Genomic DNA, 25,951 nt, shown 5'->3' with positions numbered 1-25,951 from the left:
TATAGAATTTTCCCTTAAGTTTGAATGGTACTTTGCTATCACACAACAAGCCCGATGCATTCCTCCACTTTATCCATCCAACTTGAATTCAACTAATAATATCCCCATCTATTTCACCATCACTCTGAACAATAGACCCAAGACATCTAAAACGTGTACTCTTATTAATGACTTGATCACTCAAAGTCACATACCCCCAACTAGATCTATTACTACTAAAATTACACTCCATGTATTCGGTATTGTGCAAAATCAAACATACAGGTAAAAATTTGAAAATTAACTTGGGTGATGCAAGACATTTTATGGTCTAGAATTTCATGATACAATTCGAGGGTGAAATGCACAAAATCACAAATACAAGTCCAAATTCATAAATTACAATCTTAATTTAAAACAACTATTCATTCCTATATGTGAAAATCAGAAATGCAAGAAAATCACAAATACAAAGAAATACTGCATAGAAATTTGGAAACATCAAATCCACACCATTCAATTGAAAATCACGTCACTACAAAAAATATCTTATTATACCAAATTTGGCAAGATTCAATCCTGCGTGCAAACAAAAAATTAAAGAATAACAACAACAACAACAACAACAACAACAACAACAACAACAACATCAAGCATTTATCGCACTACGTGGGGTCGGCTACCAGAATCCTTTTTCTCCATTGTGTCCTATTAAAAATCAAATTCAAAAAAATTAAAGAATAAGAGTAAGAAAATATAAGAGGACATTAAATATAAGAATTGGGTTTCAATGTAGTACAAGGAGATAATTTATCACAAAAAAATTCAATTCCCGCTTGATAATTGCATTAGTACAAAGAATTATTCCGTCCAGATATTCATTCAAACAAAAAATAGAAGCCTTAATATTTTTATATGGTGTTTGACTCTTCATGAAAGATCAAAATAGTCTCCAACTATATTAAAGAGTTTTTTTAATCCCTCAATTCCTTAATGAGACTATTTTGATTCCTTTTTAAAGACTTGAGAGACCAAAATGGACCTTTAATATAATTGAGGACCATTTTAGTCCTTCATTAGAGTCAAGGGACTATTTTAGTGTTTTTTCTCAATTTCTTAGGTATCTTTAATACATACCCAATAGTGGACATAATTTTATCTCTAACAATACCATAAAAATAATATTCTTATAAAAAATTGAGTCATGCAAGTGATATATTGGATATGAGTCCTTATGGGGGAGGGGGGTATAAGGAGAGATGATTAGAATAGCTAACAAATCATGATATAAAGTTAAATAAAACTTATTGAAGAATCATGCAAGAAAATTTTAATTTTATTAAATAAATTATATGATGTGAAACAAACATGGGGTAACATGAATTGCACGTTAGATATTAATGAAAATTCAACTTTGCAATGTTAACGATAAAATCTAGCTTACTCAAGTTGGATTCAAGAAAATTCGCGGTAGATTAAGTTAACGTCATAGATTACACTTGAGAATTACAAGTCTTGCAAAAAAAATAACCAAAGAAAAGAGATAATGCCAATAGCTACTACTAAAGCCACGCGTTTAAAATTTAGACCCTTCACCTAGAGGTCCGGTAATCTCTCTTTGACGTGGAGCTAGCGGAAGAGAATAGCGAGCAAACTTAGCGATACCACCAAGACACATGTGACGCCGAGAGGACTCGTCGCCGGGGAGGAAGCAGGAGTTGGAGAAGCGGGCGAACGACCTTGGATGATCCACTCGTAATCTGAGAACTGATCGTCAATGGCGTCTACAAGAGTGGGAAGGATCCGATTCAAGTAGTCTTCCACGTTGTCGTCGAACCCAAATCCCACACGAAGAACGGCAATCGAAGAATGTGAACGTGGCCGTAGATGTTGATCTCAATTCCGTAATCAATAGCGGGATCCGCCATACATGACCATGAAATACTCCGGCGGATGAGCTTGATGGGGGAAAAAAAAAGTCTTCTCTTGGTGGAGTTCCACAACACAAGAGGGGGAAGAGATGTGGTGGCGGCTTGGAGGGGAAACGGCTTAATCCGGCGTGAGGGCTTGGGAGGTACGGCTATGGCGGAGAGCCTAGGAAAGAATTTCAGATTATTTCAGGAAATCTGAAATTATTTCAGGTTTAGGTGAATGAGAGGGAATAAATTTGATAATTTCAAATTAATTCCAAAGGGGAAAGGATGGGGCGGTAATGGGAGAGAGTTTTGGGGCTGATTTTGTGGAGATTTAGAATTAATTGGGAGAGAGAAGGCCAAGGAAGGGGGCCGGCCAAGCATAGAGAGGGAGAGAAGAATTAGAATTAAGTAGATGGGGCCCACATGATTAAACAATGATTTGAATAAAATCTGAAATACATTTCAGATTTTTGATAATAGGGAAGTTTCCAATAATAGGGCTCTTAATTAGGATTAATTTAAATTTCAAATTCAAATTGAAATCTAATTAATATGAAGGCCTAAAATTAAGGAATTATTTTAGAAAAGTAGTAAAGGACTCAAAGGAAATTTGAAATTTGAATCCTGGGCCCAAGAGGGGTCGGCGGCAAGCCTGGATGGCTGCAAGGGGGTTGGCAGCCCGGCTTCTTGGCCGGCGGTGGGTGCAGCCGGCGGGCCGTTTGCCGGCAGATGGGGAGGGTCGGCGGGATGGGGGTTTGGGGAGAGGATTGTGAGGGGAAAATCAAAGGAGAGAAGGTCACGGGTCTTGGGAAGAGGAGGGAAGAAATTCAAGCACGCAAACCACAAATCTTTCTCCTCTTAGAACTCACGAAGAGATCTAAGACGCTATCTCCTCAAGAACTCACCAACAGATCAAGAGGAGTTTGAGAACTCACAAAGAGATCAAGGAAGTAAAAATTTTCATTCATCAATAATAACCCAATACAATGCATAAGGCCTCATATAAATAGGTCGAAATGAAAAAAGAAAAAAAAAAGACACTAATGCCCTTCCAGGCTACATAAATGACTCAATGCCCACAGGGGTGATCTAGTAAAAACCAAAATACAATCATAAAATAAAATGCGCATAAATCAGAAGTAGAGGCTCTGAATCGTCGCCGTCGATCTGCGTCTCCGACGATGGTACACGTGTCGAAATCTGATGTCCCCATCATTATAATTTATGAATATTATTTTGATGATGCCACAAATGCTAAACAAGATTAATAGTTATAATATGCTTTGACTTTCTATCATGATTTGTCAAGTGTATGTTATTGGGAGATGATTGGAATAGCTTCGACCTTATGGGAATAGCTTGAAGTAATTTGTCACATACAAATAGTCAGGAAACTGTTTTGGGATTAGACCTTATCCCAAAACAAAGCTCATTGAGAGCCAAACAATTGGGATTGAAATTCCACAAAAAAAAAAAAAATCATAGAAACCTGTAGAAATTGTAATAGAGATGGCAAAAAAATTCATAGGAGACCTGCCGAAAAGAGTAGCAGAAATCTCATAATAGAAAAGGCAGAAAAAAAGTAAGGGAAGTAGGAATTATGAATGATCAGATCTTGGGGTATCAAAATGAATTTTTGGGTCGTGTCGAATATTGACATTCCTAATCAGATCAACTTATTTTGAGGTTGAAACCAAATACATGTGATGAATTTCACGTGCAATTTCATGAAGTTTTTATTCAACTAGGTTTGAGTTGATTCATACAAATGTCCTATTTGTCAAGCAATTAATGTTGGGGACTCCTGTATTTCTAGCAAGTGATTTGAGTCGGATCTTTCATTTTTTCATCAAAGAGGTCAACCCAGGTGTGTTAATAAGGTCAGTATTTTCAAATTAAACCCAAAGCAAGCTTGCTAAATGGACTAACACCTATATTTTATGATAATGATGTGGAATCATTATATTATATATATATATATACCACATTAACTAATATTTCATTTCAAAAGATAGAATATTACATCAAAGAAGTTCTCCCAAAAAATAATTACCTGAATGTTCTTCAACAAAACATAAGAAGGAAACAACTTAGAAGATATTAAAAATTACTAGCTATGCCATTGTTAATGAGAAATTTGATTTAATCTCCCTAAATTTGTTAGTATAACTGATGTAGGCAAAAGGGGGGTCAAAATTGCTTGAGTTGATGTTTGGACTTCCCTTTTGGTGAGCTGCTTATTTCTCTTCTAAATTCAACTCATTAATGTGCAATTAATGATAATTTTAGGTCATTCCCCCCCTTTTCTATTGACCCTTTGGTTCCCCCTTTGCTGCCTGTTCCTTTCCCCTCCCCTGTGTCTATTCGATTTTCCCTGCCTGGTTGATGTTCTGATTCCCCTGATTGCTGGTCGTCCATCTCATTTCCCTGGCTGCTGTCCTGGTTCCATGTGAAGCCCGTTCCTCTCCCCCTTGTCTGCCTGTTTCGGTCCCCTAGCTGCCTGTTCCGGTTGGCTGATGTTCAGGTTCCCTTTGGCTGTTGTTTCGGTTCCTTGGGCCACCTTTTTCGGTTTTTTATGTGGTTGTTAGGGTACTGTTCTGGACTGAACTTTTGGACTTTTGGCCTTCTATTTCCCATGATTTAATGGGTTTAATTAGTGGTTATGGTGGCTGTTTGGCTGGCCTTTTCTCCTATAAATATAAGGTGTTTTAGAAAATAAAAAGAGAGCTTATAATCAGATTTTTGGAATATAAAACTTGATGATTTTTCTTCTTCGAAAAGCTTGCGAGCTTGTTCCGTTCTTTCTCTCTTCTTCAAGGAAAGCTCGCGAGCTTGTCCTCTCTTTCATCTCGGCTTCTTACCTATTTCTTCCCGCCCCAAGTGACCACAGACCACCCCACCTGTACCTTTCTTCTCAAGCGATGGAATGCAAGTTTAGTTGTTTTATGTCATAAGTTTGTAAGTGACAATTTTATTTTATAAAAAGTGTATTTCTGATTCAGTGTGTATTTTCATATGTTCTTAGGAAGTCTTTTATTTTGCTTGCAAAAATTAAAATTTTTCTAATTTTTGCTTGCATCAATTTGATATCAGAGCCTAGGTTAGGAGTTTCCTAGGTTGTATGTGTTGTTTTTTTGTGTTTTTTTTTAACAAAAGACAACTTTCATATTATAAAACGATGATTACAAACTTTGACATAAAATTCCTAAACTTGCATTTCCTTAAGAAGAAAGATACAATTGGCGTCGAACTTGCGGAAAGAAGAGAGGTTAGAAGCCGTGACAAAGAGAGGACAAGCTCGCAAGCTTTCCTAGAAGGAGAGGAAGCACGGAACAAGCTCGCAGGCTTTTCCAAAGAAGAAAGAAAAACCCTCAGGTTTATGGCTCCAAAAATCTCATCATAAGCTTTCTCTGAATACAAAACATCTAATATATATATATATATATGAGAAGTGGGACAGCTAAACAGCCAAAAATACCCTCCAATTAAACCCATTAAACCAGGGAAAATGGAAGGCCAACAGTCAGTCCAGAACAGCACCCAAACAACAACATAAAAAAACCAGAAAAAGGGGGAGAGGGGGGGGGGGGGGGGGTTGGGGGTTGGAGGAACAGATAACAAAGGGGGAACCGGAACAGCAGCCAGGGAAATTGGAAAAGGCAGCCAGGGAACCGAAACAGGCAGCCAAAGGGGGAGGATCCAGCCACGAGATGGTGGAGCCAGGGAGGAAACCGAAGGACCAAGGGAAGGGGAAAGGCAGCCATGGAAAGGGAGCTAGGTGGGGAAACCAAAGAGCCTTTAGAGATGGGGGAATGAACCAACATAAATACTCCATTTATGAGCTTAAAAAGTCCTAAAGACATTCATGAGCTGATTTTTAGAAGAGGAAAAACAAACTCACCAAAATTAAAAACCAAAATATTTTGACTCCCCCTTTGTCTACATCAATTCTCCCCTGGTTAAAAGAGCTCATCTCCTGATGATGCTTGAGTATGCTCTGAATCATTTGCATCTAGCTCTTGAATTTTGGCCACGTACTTTTCAAGATTTCTTTTTGTTATTGTTTGAATTGATCTTGCAGAAATCGCTCTTCTTCATGTATTGCTCCGTACACAAGTGCATCTTCATTTGTAGCTTGTATAACTCGTCTTATATTGGATCTGTTGAACTTCCTTCTGATGGAACCCATCTGTCCATTGGAATATTTTCTTCAAGTTCTTCTGGTTTACATTCTCCAACCACTGATTCAATTTTTTTATTGTTTTCCATTTTTTCTAAACAAATAAAAGAAGACTCAACAAAACTTAAACTCACTCGATAACTTGCTCTAATACCAAATTGATGTGAGCAAAACTTAGAAAAACTCTAATTTTTGCAAGCAAAAGAAAAGACTTCCTAAGAACATAAGAAAATACACACCGAATCAGAAAATACACTTTTTATAGAATAAAATTGACACTTACAAACTTATGACATAAAAATAAACATAAAACAACTAAACTTGCATTCCATCGCTTGAGAAGAAAGATACAGGTGAAGTTGAACTTGCGGAGAGAAGAAAGAGGTATGAAGCCGAGACGAAGGAGAGGACAAGCTCGCAAGCTTTCCTAGAAGAAGAAAGGAATGGAACCAGCTCGCAAGCTCTCCAAGAAAACCAGCAGATTTTGACTTCCAAAAATCAGTCACATAACACTCTCTCTGAATACAAAACATATATATATATATATAGAGAGAGAGAGAGAGAGAGAGAGAGAGAGGAGAAGTGGGGCATCTAAACAACCCAAAATAATTTGACCCCCCCTTTGCCTACATCAATAACATGCTTTCCTCGCAAGCTAGTGAAATCAGGTATAGCATAGAATTTGACCAGAAGATGCTACAGCTACAGCAGGACAAGAACCTGCACATTTGTTCTATAACGATGCAGCTGCATAAATTGGATAAGGCTGAAGTATATGCCTATGCTACTATCTCCCTCGAATGAGTTCATAAGTTTATAGTAAAATAAAGTTAACAACAAATGTTACGAATATGCTGCTCTTACCCTGTTCTCTCTTGTTCCTTCCCATTCTTCCTCATGTTCACGCTTTCTTTTCCACATTTCCTTTGTTTCTTCTTCATCTTTCTTCAATCGCCCTTCCTCTTCTGATATCTATTCAAAATAAAATCAGAGAGTAACGGACCAATGGATTCTCCATGAGGTGATAGTACAGGAAAATACAACAAGACCGAGGTAATTTTTCAGCATACCCTCATTTGCATTTTCCTCCGACGCCACTCTTGCTCCGTTAAGATCTCACGAACTTTTAATTTCAACTGCTGCTGAAATTCTTCGGATCGCTCATACTGATGCTCATATTTTCCCTGGCAAAAATTAATTCTCAAAATTCAACTCAATTACAAAGCTTATTTCTTCCGCAGCTTCTTGAAAGCATGAGATAAAATAGTATTCCACTTTACGGGAAAAAAAAACTAAAATAATTTCTGAGAATTCAGAAGTTTAATTTAAAATATAATAAAAGGAAAGTAAATTAAAACAGTTATAATTAAAACAAGAAACCACTAACTCAAAATATAAAGGGCGAAAATTGTTCAACCTCTTAAAAGGTGTTTCCAACTTTTCTCAAGCACATGCTGCATCTCCAGAATGTTAGTATAAAAGGGGAGCACTAAATAAGTCAGTAGCAGTGCAACTTTGCTAAGTAAATTTTGATGTTAGGTAGGCTGCTATCAAAAGGAAAATAACTGCGCAGTACAGCTTTATAATAGCTGATTCAACGTGAACGAGTTGAAAATTCACCAGCAGACAACACAATACAGCATTATGACCAACCTTAAGATAATTACTAGAAAAATGTAATCATAAAATTGGAATTAATTGCACAAAACTGTCTCAAACAAACTGAAAAAAAAATTGTTTCTTAAAAGGCTTCTTCAATGTAACATCTCAATGATCAAATAGCAAGATGTAACATCTCAAAGGTAGTACAAGTCTTAAATCCTAATTGATTTGTCCTTAATTCATAGATGTGAAGTCCTTGTTGTACATCCAAATATCTAGAAAACCCGGTTCAAAATAAGGCAATCCGGTTCAAGAAAAATTATAGTATTTCAAGTCAACTCGATCTACTCTATCTCATACTCGGTGGGGCTTATCGTAGAACTAACCTCAAGCAGACACCATAATCTTAGAATGTCCTAAGTAGCTAAAGTCTGATGGTCGAAACTAGCTACTATTATCTATGAAATCAACCCTGGTGACTACTCGATGAGGGATCATTTCTCAAGATGAACCATTGATCAACTACTCGTTTATCGATCTATCAAGTCAACAACTTCTTCAAACCAAGGCAGAAGACTTCATCTAGTCGAACATTCCAATCAACTACGCAATTTTACTTATTGGTCTCTAAGATAGAAATTTTTATCATACATATCAATGGAGAAACACGGCGCGCGCCATGACGCGTTTACTTGGCACTGCAAACTAGTTCAAAATATCGCACTATTTGCTCCATATACAAGCAATAGCGCATGGTACAAGGTGCAAATAGTACGTGTCATTTTTTTAGAGTTTTAAATTTAAAATTATATTTATTTAAGTTAAGCTTATTGTCTTGAATTCTTACATTTCTTACAAAATAAATAGTCTTGAAAAAAAATGATTATAATATTTTGAATTTTTAATGGAGGTATTTATCACTTGAACTTAAGCATCACTTTGTTTTTTTTTTTATTATCATGATGGCATATCTTTCAATTTAATAGTATTTCATATTAATACAAATTTTCATTTATAATTATTTAATATTGTGTGTCATGTTTAAAATGGCATGCACCACACCGTGCGCTATGCGTTGTTGCTCTATTGAGAATTTTGCACCATGGTGTGTCATTACCTGTTGACAAGTACATTTTGTACTCAAGCCTATTTTATTGAAATCTCATAACCCTCTACATAATTCTTCTTTCTCCTTCTACTTCCTCGTTCTCTTTTTTTACTCAGTATTCACAATATATTTGAGAGTGATTCATGGACAATTCTGATTCAACATTCTCAAAGAAGCGATGACCATGAAGCATGCTAGAAACTATAAGAGTATTATGTGAAGATAAATAATATCAAAAAAGAATGTGAAGAATCTGTCAACATGGAAAATCAAGAGTATGCTTCATCAACTCGTTGAATTTGAGTAGAAGATCACTCAAATGATTCAATGAGCATTAGAGAAGATTCTGAGAACCACTTTTAAAGTGGAGTTGGCTAAGGGATCCACTAACTCCATCACAAGGAGGAGACTTTTTGAAGCCAGAACTTTAATCTCTACGCCAGTTATAATTAAACTTACTATTTAGACAATGTGGGGTAATCTTTGACTCTTCGTCATGAAAGTATAATTGAAAAGAGGTCACTCCTTGTCAATGTCTTATTGAGGGAGATTATTACTGTAACAGCTCAAACTCTTAACTATCGAGATATTGTCTACTTGGGCCTAAGAGCCTCATGGTTTTGTCCTGTTGATGTAACTTCTCAGTAGGTCACCCATCCCAGAATTGTTCTGGGATGAGCACGGTTAACTGTGAAGTTTCTTACAGAAATTTTAGCCATTACACCAAAAAGCAAATCAATGTTTAAGAGTTAGCTTTCTTTTACTTAAGGGGTTTCACAATCTTCCTCACTTAAGTAACTAATATCCTCGTCAGCATCTGTATCCCAGAATCATCCACCAGGTATATAGGACTCTAGAGGTAGACCTCAAAAAACTTAGTTAGAAAATATTAGAAATTACCTTTCTTTATTAGATGTAAATGAGAATTTAACTTTTAACAGGGCACAATGGAGAAAAAGGATTCATATAGCCGACCCTGCATAGTGGGATAAAGGCTTGATCTTGTTGTTTGATAGGAAATACTTGAGTTCGCAAGCAATCCTATCGGATTTACTTGAGTTCGCAAGCAAACCTAATCAATAATTAGTAAAACAACGAGAAAACTAAAGAACCGAGGTGAAAGAACAAACAAACGATAGCAAAATCTTATAACAATAAAAGGGAAACAAGAACAAAGCAAATATACAAGAGATCCTCAATTCGAGAGGATGATCATCTCTCCCAAATCTCTAGACAAGATTGTCTAGAGCCCAAGCCTCCAAGAAACCCTAATTGCAATCAATCAAAATATCCTCTTTTCCTAATCCCTCTCATCCTCTTTAATACAAAACTTTCCAAATCCATTTTCCCTCCCAAAGCCCTAGCCGCCCCCCTCTATTGAAATTTGAATTCATATAGATGGGTGGGACCCATCTACGTGGGCGGACAAGGAAGAGGTGGAACTAATCCGCCTCCTATAAACTTGAGCCAGCCTTTGGGCCGGCGACATAACATTATCGCCCTCCCAAAGAATCACCTTGTCCTCAAGGTGAAAACCCGGAAACTGCTGTTTCACCCTCTCGTATGGCTCCCACGTGGTCTCGTAGTCCGGAAGATTCTTCCACTGGATCAACACTTCCTTAGTTCCATCTTCTTTCTGGCGAATCCCCATCAACTCTAAGGGTTCTAGAACCACCTCTAAATCCTCAGTCAGTGTCGCCGGTAGCTCAGGGTTGGCTGTGTAGTCACCAATAGCCTTTCTCAACTGCGAGACGTGAAAAACCCGGTGTATAGTCGCTGTTAGTGGTAATTTCAGTTGATATGCTACTGCCCCAATCTTCTCCAGCACTTCATAAGGCCCAAAGTACCTTGGAGCCAGCTTTTCATTCCTCTTGTTGGTGACTGTCCTCTGTCTATATGTTCGGAGCTTCAAGAACACCATCTCCCCCACTTCAAACTGGATGTCACTTCTATGTCCATCAGCTTGTTTCTTCATAATTTGTTGGGCCCTCAACAGATGTCTCTTCAGTTCTCCTAACACTCTATCCCTCTCCTCCAAGTACTCCTCAACTGAGAAAACTGGGGTGCTGCTACTCCCAAAGTTTACCAAGTGGGGAGGATCCCTTCTGTACAACACCTTGAATGGAGTTATCTGGGAAGCAGAGTGAAAAGAGGTGTTGTCCACCACCACCAAGATCACTGTGAACCCTTCTGAACGAGGCAACCCATCTATAAAGTCCATGGAAATCTCCTCCCACACTCTTCCCGGCAAAGCTAATGAATGTAGTAATCCTCCTGGTGACATAGCCAGGTACTTATTCCTTTGGCAGATCTCACATCTGGCTACCCTCTCCTCTACATCTTTACACATCCCTTTCCAGTATAATTCCGCAGCTAGCCTCTTGTATGTCTTTTGTACACTTGAATGGCCCCCACTGTGATTCCATGAAACTCCTGGAGTAAGTTTTGGATGTGGATCGAGGTCCGGGGCATCACAAATCTCCCATGGTATAGCAGTTTGTCTCCCTCCAATGAGTATCCTGGGTGGCTACCCCCTTCTTTCAATAACTCTGGCCTGATCTTCTCCAAACCTTCATCTCTAGCACTTTCCTCTCTGATGGCCTCCCAGTCAAGCATCAGAGGAACAGATAGTGCCACGGCCTGCAGTTCCCCCATATATCTGAACAAGAAATATGCTGCCATTTTCTCCACTCCTGGCCTATATTGAATCTCAAAGTCGTACCCGAGCAACTTGAACATCCATCTTTGAAGTTCCTCTGTCACCATTCATTGTTCCAACAAATATTTCAAACTACGCTGATCTATCCTGACAACGAAATATCTCCCAAGTAGGGTCGCCACTTCTGCATTGCCAAAATGACGGCCATTAATTCTCTCTCATAGACTGACTTCAGCCTGGCTCTAGTAGTCAAAACCTGGCTGAAATAGGCAATGGGCCTACGATTCTGCATAAGCACTGCACCAAGCCCGTATCCGGAAGCATCCGTCTCCACAATGAAGGTCTGAGTGAAATCTGGCAAGGAGAGGGTCGATACCGTAGTCATCGCCTTCTTCAGCCTCTCAAATGCTGTTGTGGCCGCCTCCCCCCATAGGAACCCGTCCTTCAACTGTTTAGTAAGTGGCCATGCTATGGTGCTGAACCACTTTACAAACCATCTGCAGTAACCTGTCAGTCCTAAAAATCCCCTCAGCTCCTTTAGATTTTTCGGCACTAGCCACCTTAGCATTCCTCAATTTTAGATTGATCTGCTGTCACCCCTCTTTTGACAAAACATGGACCAAGTACTCCATACTGACTTGTGCGAAGTAGCATTTTGTTCAAGTTGGCCCTCAGTTGGTGCTCCTGCAGTACCTCTAGCACCATTTTCAAATGCTCCTAGTGCTCCTATATCCTACTGTAGACCAGGATGTCGTCAAAAAATATCAGTACAAACTGTATGAGATAAGGTTTGAAAACCTTATTCATAAGGGCCTGGAAAGTCGCATGAGCATTTATGAAGCCAAAAGGCATAACCAAAGAACTCATAATGTCCCTCATGAGTTCTAAAAGCCGTCTTGGGGACATCCTCTTTTTTCATCTGAATCTAATGGTAACCTAATTTCAAGTCTATCTTGTTGAAGATCACTATTCCACTCAATTCATCTAGCAACTCGTCAATAACTAGTATAGGAAACTTGTCAGGTACAATCTTCTTGTTGAGTGCTCGGTAGTCCACGCAAAAACGCCACCTGTCATCCTTCTTTTTCACCAATAGAACTGGACTAGAGAAGGGACTGATGTTGGGTTTGATGATTTCTGCCTCCAGCATCTCTCTAATCAACCTTTCCATTTCATCCTTCTGAAACTGAGGGTAGCGATAAGGTCATACACTGATGAGCGACACTCCCTCCTTTAACACGATGGCATACTCCTGCTCCCTCTGTGGTGGCAATCCCTGAGGTGGCTGAAACACCTCTTGGAACTGCTGAATCAATGGTTGAATGGAGAGGGGTATGTCTCCTGCCTCCTCTAATCTCACTCCCTCCAAACTGTGCAGCTCCACCAAATACCCTCCGCCCGCCAACTGAATGTCCCTGACCATCGTTTTAAGAGAAACCAGGGATTGGAAAGACCAGCATCTCCCTTAATCATCATCTTCCTTCCATCCACCACCAACTCCATCATGAGTGCTCCCCAATTCACTTTGGTGTCGCCCAAAGTTTGCAGCCATTTCATCCCCAAGATGACGTATGTACGCCCAAGCTCTAGCACGAGAAAACTTCCATCACCTGTATCCCCTGGATCATCAGTTGCACTCCTCTGCAAATCCCCTGACCTTTCTCAACCTTTCTCGTACCCATCATCACCCTGTAACAGCCAGTATCCACAAATCTCACTCCTATTTGGTCGACGACCTGGGTGAAAATGAAATTGTGAGTAGCCCCACTATAAATCAGCACCACCACCTCCCTGTCTTCTATCTCTCCCTTCACCTTCAAGGTATGATTCGTAGTGAATCCTACCACTGAGTTCAGGGAAACCTCAGCCATATCCAAGTGTAGCTTCTCCTCCATCTTCTCCTATGTATCCTCCTCACCTCCCTCCTCAATTTTCTCGTCATCACAGACGGTGAGAACCTAAAGAGTTTGGTCCTTGCACCGATGTTCTGGCGTGTACTTTTCATCGCACCTGAAGCACAACCCCTTAGCCCTCTTCTCTTGAATCTATTCCTTCGTGAGCCGCTTGAAATTTCCCCCGCTTCCTCCTCATGTCTTCTCCTTGGTGGCCTCTCGATTCCCTCCTATTGCAGGACCTTTATGTGCTAGATGAGTGGTCGTCAACCTGTAAGTGCCCCACGTGCTGCTACTCCTGGCTCCTCTCTCCAAATTACTCTGATTTTCCACCAATTGGGCCAACTTCATGGCCTCCCCCAAGTCACGGGGCATCAAAACCTTCACTGCTGCTCGGATCTCCGCCTTCAGCCCGTTCATAAAATTTTCCTCCAATACTGTATCTGAGAGTCGCTCCATCCTGCTAGCTAGGTGCTCAAATTGCTCCCTGTAGTCTGCTACCGATCCCTCCTATGTTAGAGCAAAGAACTGCTCATAGAAATCTCATCCCCGGTCGGTTTGAACTCAAGTTCCTGATAGGCATCCTCTGATCACTCCACTGATACCATGACAAGGCTTTTCCTTCTAAGCACAATTCGGCTGCGGTTAGCTTCTCCTCCGTCAGCCCATTGACAACGAAGTATCGCTCTACTTTGTAAATCCACCCATACGCATCTTCTCCTTCGAAGATGGGCATCTTCAACTTTTTCACCTTCTGGTCGCCACCGTTTCCCCGGATTCTTCCATAGTTTCCCCTCTCCCAAGTGCTAGGTGCACCCCATGTTTCCCGGTCTTCCCTTGCACTGCCATAGCCTAAACCCCCTTCAAAATCCCTCATTCTTTCTTCAAAATCAACACCTCGGTGGCCATAGTATCCCTCCTAGTGTTCTCGATATCCACATCCTCTTTCTTCCCTCTGGACAGGCTCCAGATGGGGTCTTCTTCCCTCTCCTTGCATGATTTCCACCTCATCTTCCTCCCTACGAATTTCAGAATCGTACTTTTTCCTTCCTTCCCTTTTACCACTGAAGCCGCCATTTGATTTTGAATTTCTAACATCTTCTTCATCATGTCTCGGAGATCGGCGACTTGTCCTTCCATGGAGGAAATCCTTTCCTCCACCGTCGTTTTGATTTGATTCATCTCCCCTTCAAGCCTTTCCTCCAGAGCATCCACCTTTTTGGCCGCCATCACAATTCGAAGTTTGTAAAATCACAAATTATGGATTTGGAACTCCAAAAATAGCAATCCCCCTTCATTCCGGACAAATAATCACTGCTGAAATTTGCTGAAATCAGCCCTCCACGAGTCTCATGACTTGCTCTGATACCAATTTAATAGGACATACTTGAGTTCACAAGCAATCCTATTGGATTTACTTGAGTTCGCAAGCAAATCAAATCAATAATTAGTAAAACAGCGAGAAAACAAAAGAATCGAGATGAAAGAACAAACAAACGATAGCAAAATCTTATAATAATCAAAGGGAAACAAGAACAAAACAAAGTTACAAGAGATCCTCAATTCGAGGGGAGGACCGTCTCTCCCAAATCTCTAGACAAAATTGTCTAGAGCCCAAGCCTCCAAGAAACTCTAATTGCAATCAATCAAAACATCCACTTTCCCTAATCCCTCTCATCCTCTTTAATACAAAACTTTCCTAATCCATTTTCCCTCCCAAAGCCCTAGCCGCCCCCTCTATTGAAATTTGAATTCATATAGGGCCAATCTACTTGGGCGGTCAAGGTAGAGGAGGCGTAACTAATCAGGCTCCTATAAACTTGAGTCGGCCTTTGGGCCGGCTCAACCGGTTCACTATGAACCAGCGGCATAACATTGTTGTTGTTGAATTTTTTTATCATACATTCTATAAAAATTTCCCCCTCTTAACTTTGTAATTTATAGTTGATTAAATTTGCCAATATTTAAATGATTATTCTTATATTATTTTTATTGATAAACTTATTAGATCACGCAAATAAAAAATAATATTTAATATTTTTATAATTTTTTTATTCTCAAAAATTTGTTCACATGCACGTTGTGCACAAATAATTTTGCTTGTATATATATATATATATATATATGTGTGTGTTTCTCAGTCAAATAAAGTCGGCCAACTTTGAAAATTGATTTAGATTAACATCAGGAAACTTTTTTTAGGAATGTACTCAAATAAAATAAGAAAAAGGTTGATTGGTCGAATGAAAGGTCAAAGTTAACTTAGTTCAAGATTGAGCTTAACAGTTGTAATACTACCCCCTGCAAGAGAGAAAAATGCATTCAGAAGACGACGATCAGCACTTAGCAAAGTCACTCAAACTAAACTTATTTTGAGACGTTGTAGAGGATAAAAGAATATTTGATGTTTCATGACAACAAATTCTTGTATAAAATAAAAGTTTTATAAAATATTAACTTTAGAAATATCTTAAAATTTTATACAATTAAAATTTATTTTCAGGAAAATATTATCAAGCTTGGCGCATCATTGCTCAGAATTAAGTATCACGAGTTTTTTAAATTATTATTTGAATTAGCAGGAGTTAAACCTACAGAAGTAACATAATATACAAATACTGATTAATTCTTTTGGTTAGTAAGAGTAAGCAGAAGGAAGATGGATAATGATGTGCTAAACATATAAAAGTCAAAATAGCCATTGGTGGTTAATTATTCTTTGCAGCAACGATCACTCCTTGTGCTATTATTATATAACTTCATTCTTTCAGGATATAGGAGCTAACTCTGACTAGTTATTAGATATAGAAATGTGCATAGGCCTTAACAATAATTAAATGTATGGTAAGATGAATGAGCAATTACACTAAATCAAAGAAATTAAACAATATTTTATAGTGGAAGAATTTTACCTCGTCTACCAATGCTTTTATTTTAGTGGCATTGTCTTTCTTTAATTGCTTCTTTCTTTTTGCCCTTAGCTCTTCTGCAATTGCCATCATGTGTTAATTTTGGTATCCTCCATGATAGAAACATCATTATGACCCCCAACAATAAGAAGAAGAAAAAAAAAAGGTGCGGAGCAAAAATGTAAAAAGAAGAATATACGAAATCATGTAAGACCACACCTCTTGCGTTATTTACTTGACTAAGAATGTATTCTCGTTCTTGTGGATCAAGCAATAATTGCTGGGCCTTCGCTAATGCTGCAAAAAGTAAACTCTGAGTCATAAATAACCTGGAAATATCAGCTAACACTGGACTTGAAACAGCAAAAAGGAAAAGATGCAACAGCAAAAAGGAAAAGTTGCAACAGCAACAAGGAAAAGTAGCAACAGCAAAATGGAAAAGCTTACCAAACAGACTCGAGATCAATATGCCCAAATGCTTGCACTAAAAAAACCCACTATTATGAAAACATAGTAGAAACCTCGGACAATTTAATTGATAACTGCATCAATTAAAATATGGCAACCACAACTACCAAGGATAAAGTTATCGGCAAAAAAACACAAAAACGTTGAAGTTATGACTTTTAATAGAGAGCATCTAAGGCACAAAAAAGGTTAAGATGTTAACTCAATCTGAATACTGTATGCCTCCGAAATAACAGATTAAAAATGAGACAATGTAAAAAATGATCAAAAGGGGTTTAAACTAGATTTAACAGGAGCTCCTACTCTGACTAGGTAACGATAATAAAGAATAATTTACAAAGCTAAAAAACCAATGAATAACAATGATGTTTATAGATAATGGAGGAATATCAACAAATTCTAAAACAATGGAAAGTTTAAATCTATGAAGAACACTATCACGCTTACAAATTCATGATCAGAACACAAAACTTCAAACTTGCACAGTTTTTTAATTTCTACCATCTCCTTCTACGAGAAAAGTCATCCATTCATAACAGTCAAACATCTCAGCAAACGTTCATCTTTGTCTTTTTTCTTTTGATACATTACGTTGTTAAGAGGACTGTAATTAATAGCAGAGGATTGGTTGATCATTCTTAGACAAAATAAGATTATTTAACTAATAGAGTACAATACAAAGCAATAGCAAAGCATTATTAAATGAAAAAGAACAATAAATAAATAAAACAATGACCAACGGTAGGTGAATAAATGAACAGCCAAAAGAAAAAAAAACCCCAAGCCCTCATTAAAACTGTCTAGTTAGAAGCCTGGTACATTTTAAAGAGTATTGTTATAGCTATTTTTTACCCTCCAGGTGTAAGGAATTTAAAACATTTTATCCACAAGCTCCTCTATACCAGAAATGCTAACAGAGGCAACAGAAAGAGTTTGGATCACCCATATCCCCCAACATCAAGAAGATCATAATGAGCGAAAACCCTGTGATGTATTGGATCACTAATCATATGACTAGGTACATGAACTGGGCTAAGAAGTCTATAAGGCATTGATTCCAAAGCAAGATTCAAAGTTAATTCCAAGTTTGATTACAAAGAAAATCAAAAGTAAACGGAACCAGCATCAGTGCGATAAAAATAAAATTTGATCAAATAAAAGACGCCCACAGCAAGGATTGCTATAATTAGTATCGGACGATTAGTGATGAAAGGATAGCTTAAGGTTTAGGGTTTGAAAATGTAGATGTATAATAAAATATAAAAAAATAATTTAAACACATGCAAATTCTTGATTTTGATAACTTTTTGTAGTCTAGATGAAGTTGAAAATAAGAACAAATTTAAGCAAATAATAATTTAACAATATTCTAAAGAAATAACATGAGAAATTCATAAATATGACAATCATGCAATGATTGAAAATCATGTCACCATAGAAAACCATACTTAATAAACTTCACAGAAACCAATCACATATGCAAACCAATAACAAGTTGTTCCCTCAGATGAAATAAGGGTCAAGTTTGATGATATTGGTGCTCTAGAAAATGAAAAGAGAACTTTAAATGAACTTGTCACGCTTCCTATGAGAAGGCATGAGCATTTTCCACAAGGATTTTTGCTCTTTGGCCCACCGAGAACAGGTAAAACTCTCTTGCAACTGAAGCTGGAGCAAATTGTACCAATATAACTAGATCAGCTCTTACATTGAAGTGGTTTAGCAAGACTGAGAAGCTCAACCACGATGCTCTTTTCTTTTGCATCTCGGCTGGTGCCTATCATTATTTTCATAAATGAGGTTGACAACATGGTGCATGTGGTGCTGGCTTTGAACGTTAAGCAACAAGAAGAATGTGAAATGAATTTATGGCATCTTGGGATGGTTTAAGGACCAAGGATAATCAAAGGATTCCAATCCTAGGTGCAACAAATAGATCATTTGATTTGGACGATGTTGTTATACACTGCCTTCCAAGAAGGATATATGTAGGCCTTTCGGATGCTAAAAATTGCATGAAAATCTCAAAGATATTTCTGTCCCAAGAAAACCTAGACCCTAACTTTAGATTTGATGAGTTAGCTACTGCAACAGAAAGTTATTCTGGAAGTAATTTGAATGATCTTTGCATTGCCGTTGTATACAGATCGGACCAGGAACTTCATGACAAAGAGAAATCAGGCAAATTTACTAAGCATAAATCTACATTAGCTGACACTTTTCATATTAGAAGACCAGCTTTCGGTGTGGAAGTTGATATTGTGGGAGCATCTAGTTTAAATTGTCATTCCTTGCGAAAGCAGGAGTCGTCAACAGCTTCTTCAAAGACTTGCACATTCAAAGAAGGAGATAAAGTAAAATATATAGGTATGATGCAGTCTTTTGAACTACCTTTTCCAGCTCAGAGAGGTGATTAGGCTGTGGTATTGTATGTTTTTTTTTTTTTTTAATTGGCTGATTATCTGGCTCTTTGGTCATGACATAACAAGAATCCTTTAATGATATTGTTCCTGGAAAAGCCGTCATTGCTTTGTATACAATCGTGGGTTTTGTTCCACAACATGAACAGGTTCTCTACAAATGATGATGAACAATATCTGCGTGGATCTTTGATGATGGGATTGCAACATGAATCGGAAGACTGACTTCATTATTTGTTATTTGAAAGGAATTTTTATGATCATAGATAAAAGAAGACATGAAGCAACATCAAGCTTTTATCCAACAATGTGGGGTTGGCTATATAAATCATTTTTTTTTCCATTGTGTCCTGTTCCTGTTAAGAGGAGATATGAGGCAAGTAAAAATAATTTTAAATAATAATTTCTTTCAGTGATTTGTTTTCTCATTGAACTTGAGTGTTGGTTGGATGGGAATCTTTCTGATGTAATGCAAACGGTGACTATCAAATTCCAAGGAAAGTCATCTCCTAATACTAGCATAGGGCTTTGATTACCACTTCAAAGGATTAAATTAGGTCAAAATTCATGCAATATGAATTTAAGATAACTATGAGATTTCAAATTGACATAAGCTAAACTTCTATTTGGGTGAGCATTAAATTATCATTTTGAGTGAATTTTATATGTTTATTATTTCCATAAAAAATAGTGAATACTTCTTTAAATTAAACCCACACTAGGGGTGTCAATATTTGATACGACCCGAAAACCTGACTCGAACCCGACCCAAAAATTTCGGGTTAGGATCAACCCGTTTTTGAAACAGGTCGGGTTCGGGTTCAACAAAACAACTCGTTTCAAAAAAAGGGTCGGGTTCGGGTTGACACGGAATAGGTCGGCTGCTCGCGTGCACGCGTCGCCTGCCACGTCTGCCCGAGCCGTTGCCCGCATCGCATCGAGCGCTTGACCACATGCCCGAGTCGCTTGTCACGCATGGCATCGAGCCCCTACCCTCGTTGCCTACTATCGTGCATCGCATCGAGCGCCTGCCTGCGTGCCCGAGTCGCCTGCCTGCGTTACTGCTAGTCGCCTGTTGCCGGCTTGTCGCGTCGCTGCCGCTGCAAAAGCGGGTTGAGTTCGGGTCTCTGTTTAAAATTGCGCAATAAGAGGCGCGCCTCTGCGCAATTCTGTCCAAAAGCGGCTCAAGGCACACGCAATTTCAACACTGATTGAGGCGTACGCCTCACCCTGTGTGAGGCGCGCCTCAATTGCGCAATTATGGGTGAGGCGTACGCCTCATCCAAATGGTCTTCCTTATACCCACTTACCCTTCCAAAGACCCACTTGCTCGGTACCGCTAGGTATATGCTCAGTTCAGCTAGGTATTTGCTCAGTACAGGTAGGTATTTGCTCGGTACAGCTAGGTATTTGCTCAGTACATGTAGGTACTTGCTCGGTACAGCTAGGTATATGCTCGGTACAGCTAGGTATATGCTCGGTACAGCTAGGTATATGCTCGGTACAACTAGGTATATGCTCGGTACAGCTAGGTATTTGCTCGAAACTTCAAAATTACTCTTACAGGTCGAACCCCGCCAGGGGGCAGCGCCCCCTTGGACCCTATTCATCATCTTTAATAATAGTTGTTAGTGTTAATCTACTTCTTCATATTCATGCTTATTATTTATGTTTTTGTGTTTTATTTTGCATTTGTGCTTTAGGAAATATGGTTAGGGGCAAGGAGAAGACAAATACGTCATTGCGGCGTGACCCTTCTTGAAAATATAGTGTGCAAGTTGATGTAGGAGGCGGCGATTTTCATTTAAACCTATATGCTTACAAATACATGCTAAAATCCTTAAATTTTAATTTACACAATTCTGCATCCGTGAGGCTTACGCCTCAGACCGCCTCGAGGCTTACGCCTCGCCTCACGGACGAAAACCGCCTCAAGGCTTATTTACGCAATTTTAAACCTTGGTTCGGGTTGCCCCAAATAGTGTTGGGTCAGTTTTGGGTTCAGCTTGAACCCGATCCGTGACCCGATTTTGACACCCCTAACCCACACACTATAAATTTTAATTTTGTATACGTTATTTACATGCATTACAATAATAAAAAAGTTAGGAAACCTTGTATCGTAAGATGCCTTACACCAAATATGTTGTCAAAGACTCAAAGCCTAAGATTATGTCAACATATTAACTAGAAATGGGGTTCAATATTATAATCAATTATTAGATCATCGACGGGATATGATTTTAAAAATTTTGTAAAATCAATTGGCTTAATTTCTAAGAAAAATTTAATAAAGATATAAATTGGGTTAAAGAATGAATCAACACCTTGAAAATTAATAAACTTCACTGGTATGAACTAGAGTTTAAATATAATCAAAATGATGAACATATTTATTTGAATGTGAACCAGGCAAAATATTCAGCATGGAAGGAACATTCAAGATGGAGTTTAAGATAATGAAGTTTATGGTAATCATGAACAACAAATTTATTTCTTAGATGATACAACAACCACAACATCAAGCCTTTGTCCCACTACATGGGGTCGGCTAAATAAATCTTTTTTCTCCATTGTGTCCTATTAAAAGTCAAATTTTCATTTTAATCTAATAAAGAAATATCATTTCTAATATTTTCTAACCAAGTTTTTTAGGTCTACCTCTACCTTCTTAACATAAGTCAAATCTAATACCTCTACTTTCCTAATCGGGTCAACGGAAGGCCACCATTTTTGTGACCAAACCATCTAAGGCGACTCTCTCTAATCCTATCTTCCACTAGAGCTACTCCAACCTTTTCATGTATATGTTCGTTTCGTATCCTATCTCTAAGGGTAAAGACACTTATCCACCTAAGCATCCTCATCTCTGCAACACTTAATTTAGTATTATGCTTCTCTTTTAATGGCCAACATTTGGCACCATAAAGCACTGCAGGTCTCACCAGCATCTTATAGAATTTTCCCTTAAGTTTGAGGGGAACTTTTCTATCACACAACAAGCCCGATGCATTCCTCCACTTCAACTATCCAACTTGAATTTTGCTCATAATATCCCCATCTATTTCACCATCACTCTAGACAATATATCCAAGATATATAAAACATGTACTCTTATTAATGACTTGATCGCCCAAAGTCACAATCCCCTCACTAGGACTATTACTACTAAAATTAACTTCATATATTCAGCTTCAGATCTACTCAAGCGAAAACCTTTATACTCTAAGGTTGACCTCCATAATTCAAGTTTACCTTCATCTAGGAGGGATCAAAAGAAAAAAATTGAGGTGTTTACCTCTATATAAAATAGATCATAAGATTTTTTTCTGCTAATAATATGGATATTTTGTTTTGAATAACAAATAATGTCACGTGAGCATTAAGTTAGATTTGCAAATTCACATTAACTAAACAAGCTAAGATGTTTCGGATGAGTATGGAAAACAAAGAGAATTGTTGGGCAAAAAACTTACAACAACGAAGGCTAAGATGAAAGATAATAAAGAGAAATAAATGTTTTAACCACATAATGACCAAACACTGGACGAGTTTAACTTATGAAAATATGAAAAAAATTTGTCCTGAATACATGAATAAATTCAAGGAATTGCTTATGTATTTTGAAGTAATTAAAAATCTTAAAATAGTGCTTTCATGATTTGAATCTACTTTGAGACCTAAAATCAAACGAGAAGTTACATTACATCAGTTTTCCTCAGATGAGCATATTATCCGACTTGCACTGAACCTTAAAATTTCATATGCCTATGAGAGTAACTACAGATACTCATCTTTTCATTAAAATAATTAAACTCAATATGATGCAAGGCATCTTAGGATCTAGAGTTTCCTATTACGACTATGAGATGTAATGCATAAACAATGCATACACAGAATTAAAATTTGTAGTTCACACAGACTATCAAAATAAGCAAGTATTTATCTCCTTTGATGAGAACCACATATGATAATTTAAAGAAGAAAAACAATAAATTATATATGGTTTCGGACAAATTGTATTTTTCTAGTTTTCATCAAAAGAGAGAAATATTTATTTGAATTGATAATTTAGAAACAGCAAATTTTAAGTTTGTACACGTGATTTACATGCATTACACCATAGGGTTGCATTCATCCCAATACAAAGCATCTAAAAGCAAGTATGGGATACCACATGGCATCCTTCCAATTCACATTTGTAATAAGAGTAAATATTTTTTGATAGTCAATTTCATAAGATTAAGTATATATTTTTGCTACTAATACTATCTTGTACCATTCCAAACTTGATGTAGACAAAGGGGGGGTCAACACTAGTCCAAAATAATTCATATTTTGGCTTCCCTTAAGTCTAGTAGTTCATCATATTTGAGCTAAACTTTTAGTTCATTTATGAGCTGAACTTTAGTTCATTTATTGAACTAAGGGTTAGCTCATTATGAGCTAGCCATTTTTTCTTTGGTTGTTCAACAACTTTCCAAGGGTGATTTTTTTCTAAGGTATTCATCTCTTTTCACATGACATCCTTCAATTCTTATTTTCTAAGTGCCTCAAATAGGGTTTTAATATTAGAATGAAACTAGAGTTGATATTTGTTAAGGACTTATGTGGAGGGGAAAATTGTACAAGGATGTATATTATGAGATGGGATTAGTAATAGATTGATCATTGACACCTGATAACAGCTCCAAGACTTAAGCTTGCTTGAGATTCTAGCCGAGCTTATTCATTCTTATGCAGAACTGAAGCTATATAGTGCTTAGATTTGTAAGGATTTGTGTAGTAAAAATGTCAGGATGAAAGATAAAGATTTCATGAAGCTCATCTTCCAGTTGGAAATTCTCCTCCTGAAGGTGAGATTGAATGAAAAAAAAAATTGTTTTTCATCAAAAGTGGCATCCTTTGAGATATAAAGTTTTTAAAATTGGATGATAGCACTTCTACATTTTTTAGTGGGAAAATAACCTAATAAAGGCATGTGAAGGCTCTAAGATGCAATTTACCCCTATGGTATTTGTGGATATGAATATAGGCAATGCACCTAAAAATTTTTTGAGAAATTTTTTAGAGGAAATTATTTGTCAATAAAAAATTATGTCATATAGCTAACAACAACATCATCATCATCAAGCCTTTATCCCACTATGTGGGGTTGGCTACATGAATCTTTTTTCTCCATTGTATCATGTTAAGAGCCAAATTCTCATTTAAATCTGATAAAAAAAGGTCGTTTCTAATATTTTCTAACAAAGTATTTTTGAGTCTATCTCTACTTTTTTTACCATAGGCCAAATCTAATACATCTACTGATGGGGACATCAGATCATGGAAAGTATATCAGAGATGTGGCCGACAATCTACGGCCACGATCGCGCCGATCTATTTCTGAGTCTTCATATGTATTTGTTTTATTTATTTACTTTATGTGTTTGTTTTAGTAATATTTCCCATTGTACCCTTAAGCGTTTTGTCATATGTAAGCCCTAGGGGTTATGTCGTCTTTTATTTTCCCTTTCATTGTATGAGGCTATATATAGCCCCCTTATGTTTCTTTTGAAGTTAATGAATGAATTATAATCATATTCATGCACATTGAGTTCTTGTGAGAGCTTGAGAGTCTTTGGAGAGAAATCCCTTGGAGAGAGAATCAGATCACCCACCAACCTTGGAAGCGTCCGGGTTCGTAGCTATTTTCTTCCCTATTCTCTCTTCTTCTCCCTCCCTTCCCTTCCACCACACGGCCCAACCACCCCCTTCCAAAACCACCGGCCACCCCCAAAGCTCCCCACCACCGGCCAACCCTAGGCCCCCACCCCTTCCCCTTCGGCTAACACCCCAACCTCCTCATCTTCTAACCGACCACATCACCACACACCCAAAACCTGCGACCCATCCAGCCCCAGCCGCCGGCCCCCCTTGGGATTTCCCCCATCAATGCTTGCAATTAAACCCCTTCCTAATTGGGTCTTTATATTTTAGGAAACACAATTAATTCATGATTCAAATCTATTTGAATTTAAATTTATTACCTAAAATACGAAGTTCTATTTTAGGAAAGTTTCCAAAATCAATCCTGCTTGAAAATTTTATTAAATTGGAATGAGATCCCTCATTCCTAATTTAATATTCTCAATCAAGAAGGCTTGATTTCTTTCTCCATGCTCCTCCCTCTCTCTCTCTCTGCCACCGGCCCCCTATGTCCCCACACCATAAATGCTTTCCAAAGTTAAGCCTCTTACTTGGGAAAGATTTCAAACCTCTCCCTCGCTCTTACCCGCCACCTCCCTCTCTCCAATTTCCCTTTAAAACCTTTCCAAACTTAAAGGGTTAATTAGGGAAACAATTTCCCAATTTTCTCCCCATCTTCCCTCCTTAAAATCAAAACCCCTTTTCCTCCACCTCCTCCTCTAACCTAGCCGGCTTTTCCCTACCATATTACCTCTAAAATCTGAACCACAATCTCCCCAGGTCCCCTACCTTGGCCGGGCACCCTTGCACCCCTTCCCCTACTTGGATTCTTGAAAGAAATTGCTTTCTATCAAGGGAAATCTACAAGGGCGGTAAAGGGACATCTTCTACAACACTTCAACACTACGAAATCGATGCATGGCTGATCCTGAACTTGACTCTGGCTTCGTCTACAAAGAGCAAGGCTTGGCAAATCACCGTCGTGCCTCGATGAGGGTGAACTTTTCCCCCTCTTCAATTTTTTCCTGATCTTCTTTTATTGTAGGTGGTGAATCAAGCATAAGGAATCGTGCAAAGATATATGTCAAATCTTAGTAAACGTAGGGAATGAGTTATGACTTTCTATG

The 25,951-nt window shown here is 38.1% G+C and overlaps 1 protein-coding gene across 1 annotated transcript in view; it reads right to left on the bottom strand.

Moving 5' to 3' along the window:
* Positions 1-25,951, bottom strand: part of LOC110101569 (J domain-containing protein spf31) — a 50,032-nt gene that overhangs the window by 8,992 nt on the left and 15,089 nt on the right. Inside the window, exons 4-7 of the mRNA XM_020829526.2 lie at positions 16,465-16,542; positions 16,249-16,322; positions 7,146-7,259; positions 6,940-7,047 (exon numbers count right to left, since the gene is read on the bottom strand). Of these exons, the coding sequence (XP_020685185.1) occupies positions 6,940-7,047; positions 7,146-7,259; positions 16,249-16,322; positions 16,465-16,542 (374 nt within the window). The remainder of the gene's footprint in view (positions 1-6,939; positions 7,048-7,145; positions 7,260-16,248; positions 16,323-16,464; positions 16,543-25,951) is intronic.

The sequence above is a fragment of the Dendrobium catenatum genome, unplaced genomic scaffold, assembly GCF_001605985.2.
Source record: "Dendrobium catenatum unplaced genomic scaffold, ASM160598v2 fragScaff_scaffold_1209, whole genome shotgun sequence".
NCBI lineage: Eukaryota > Viridiplantae > Streptophyta > Magnoliopsida > Asparagales > Orchidaceae > Dendrobium > Dendrobium catenatum.
Note: the sequence above shows the minus strand (reverse complement) of the source record. Positions and strands in the feature narration are given on the sequence as shown.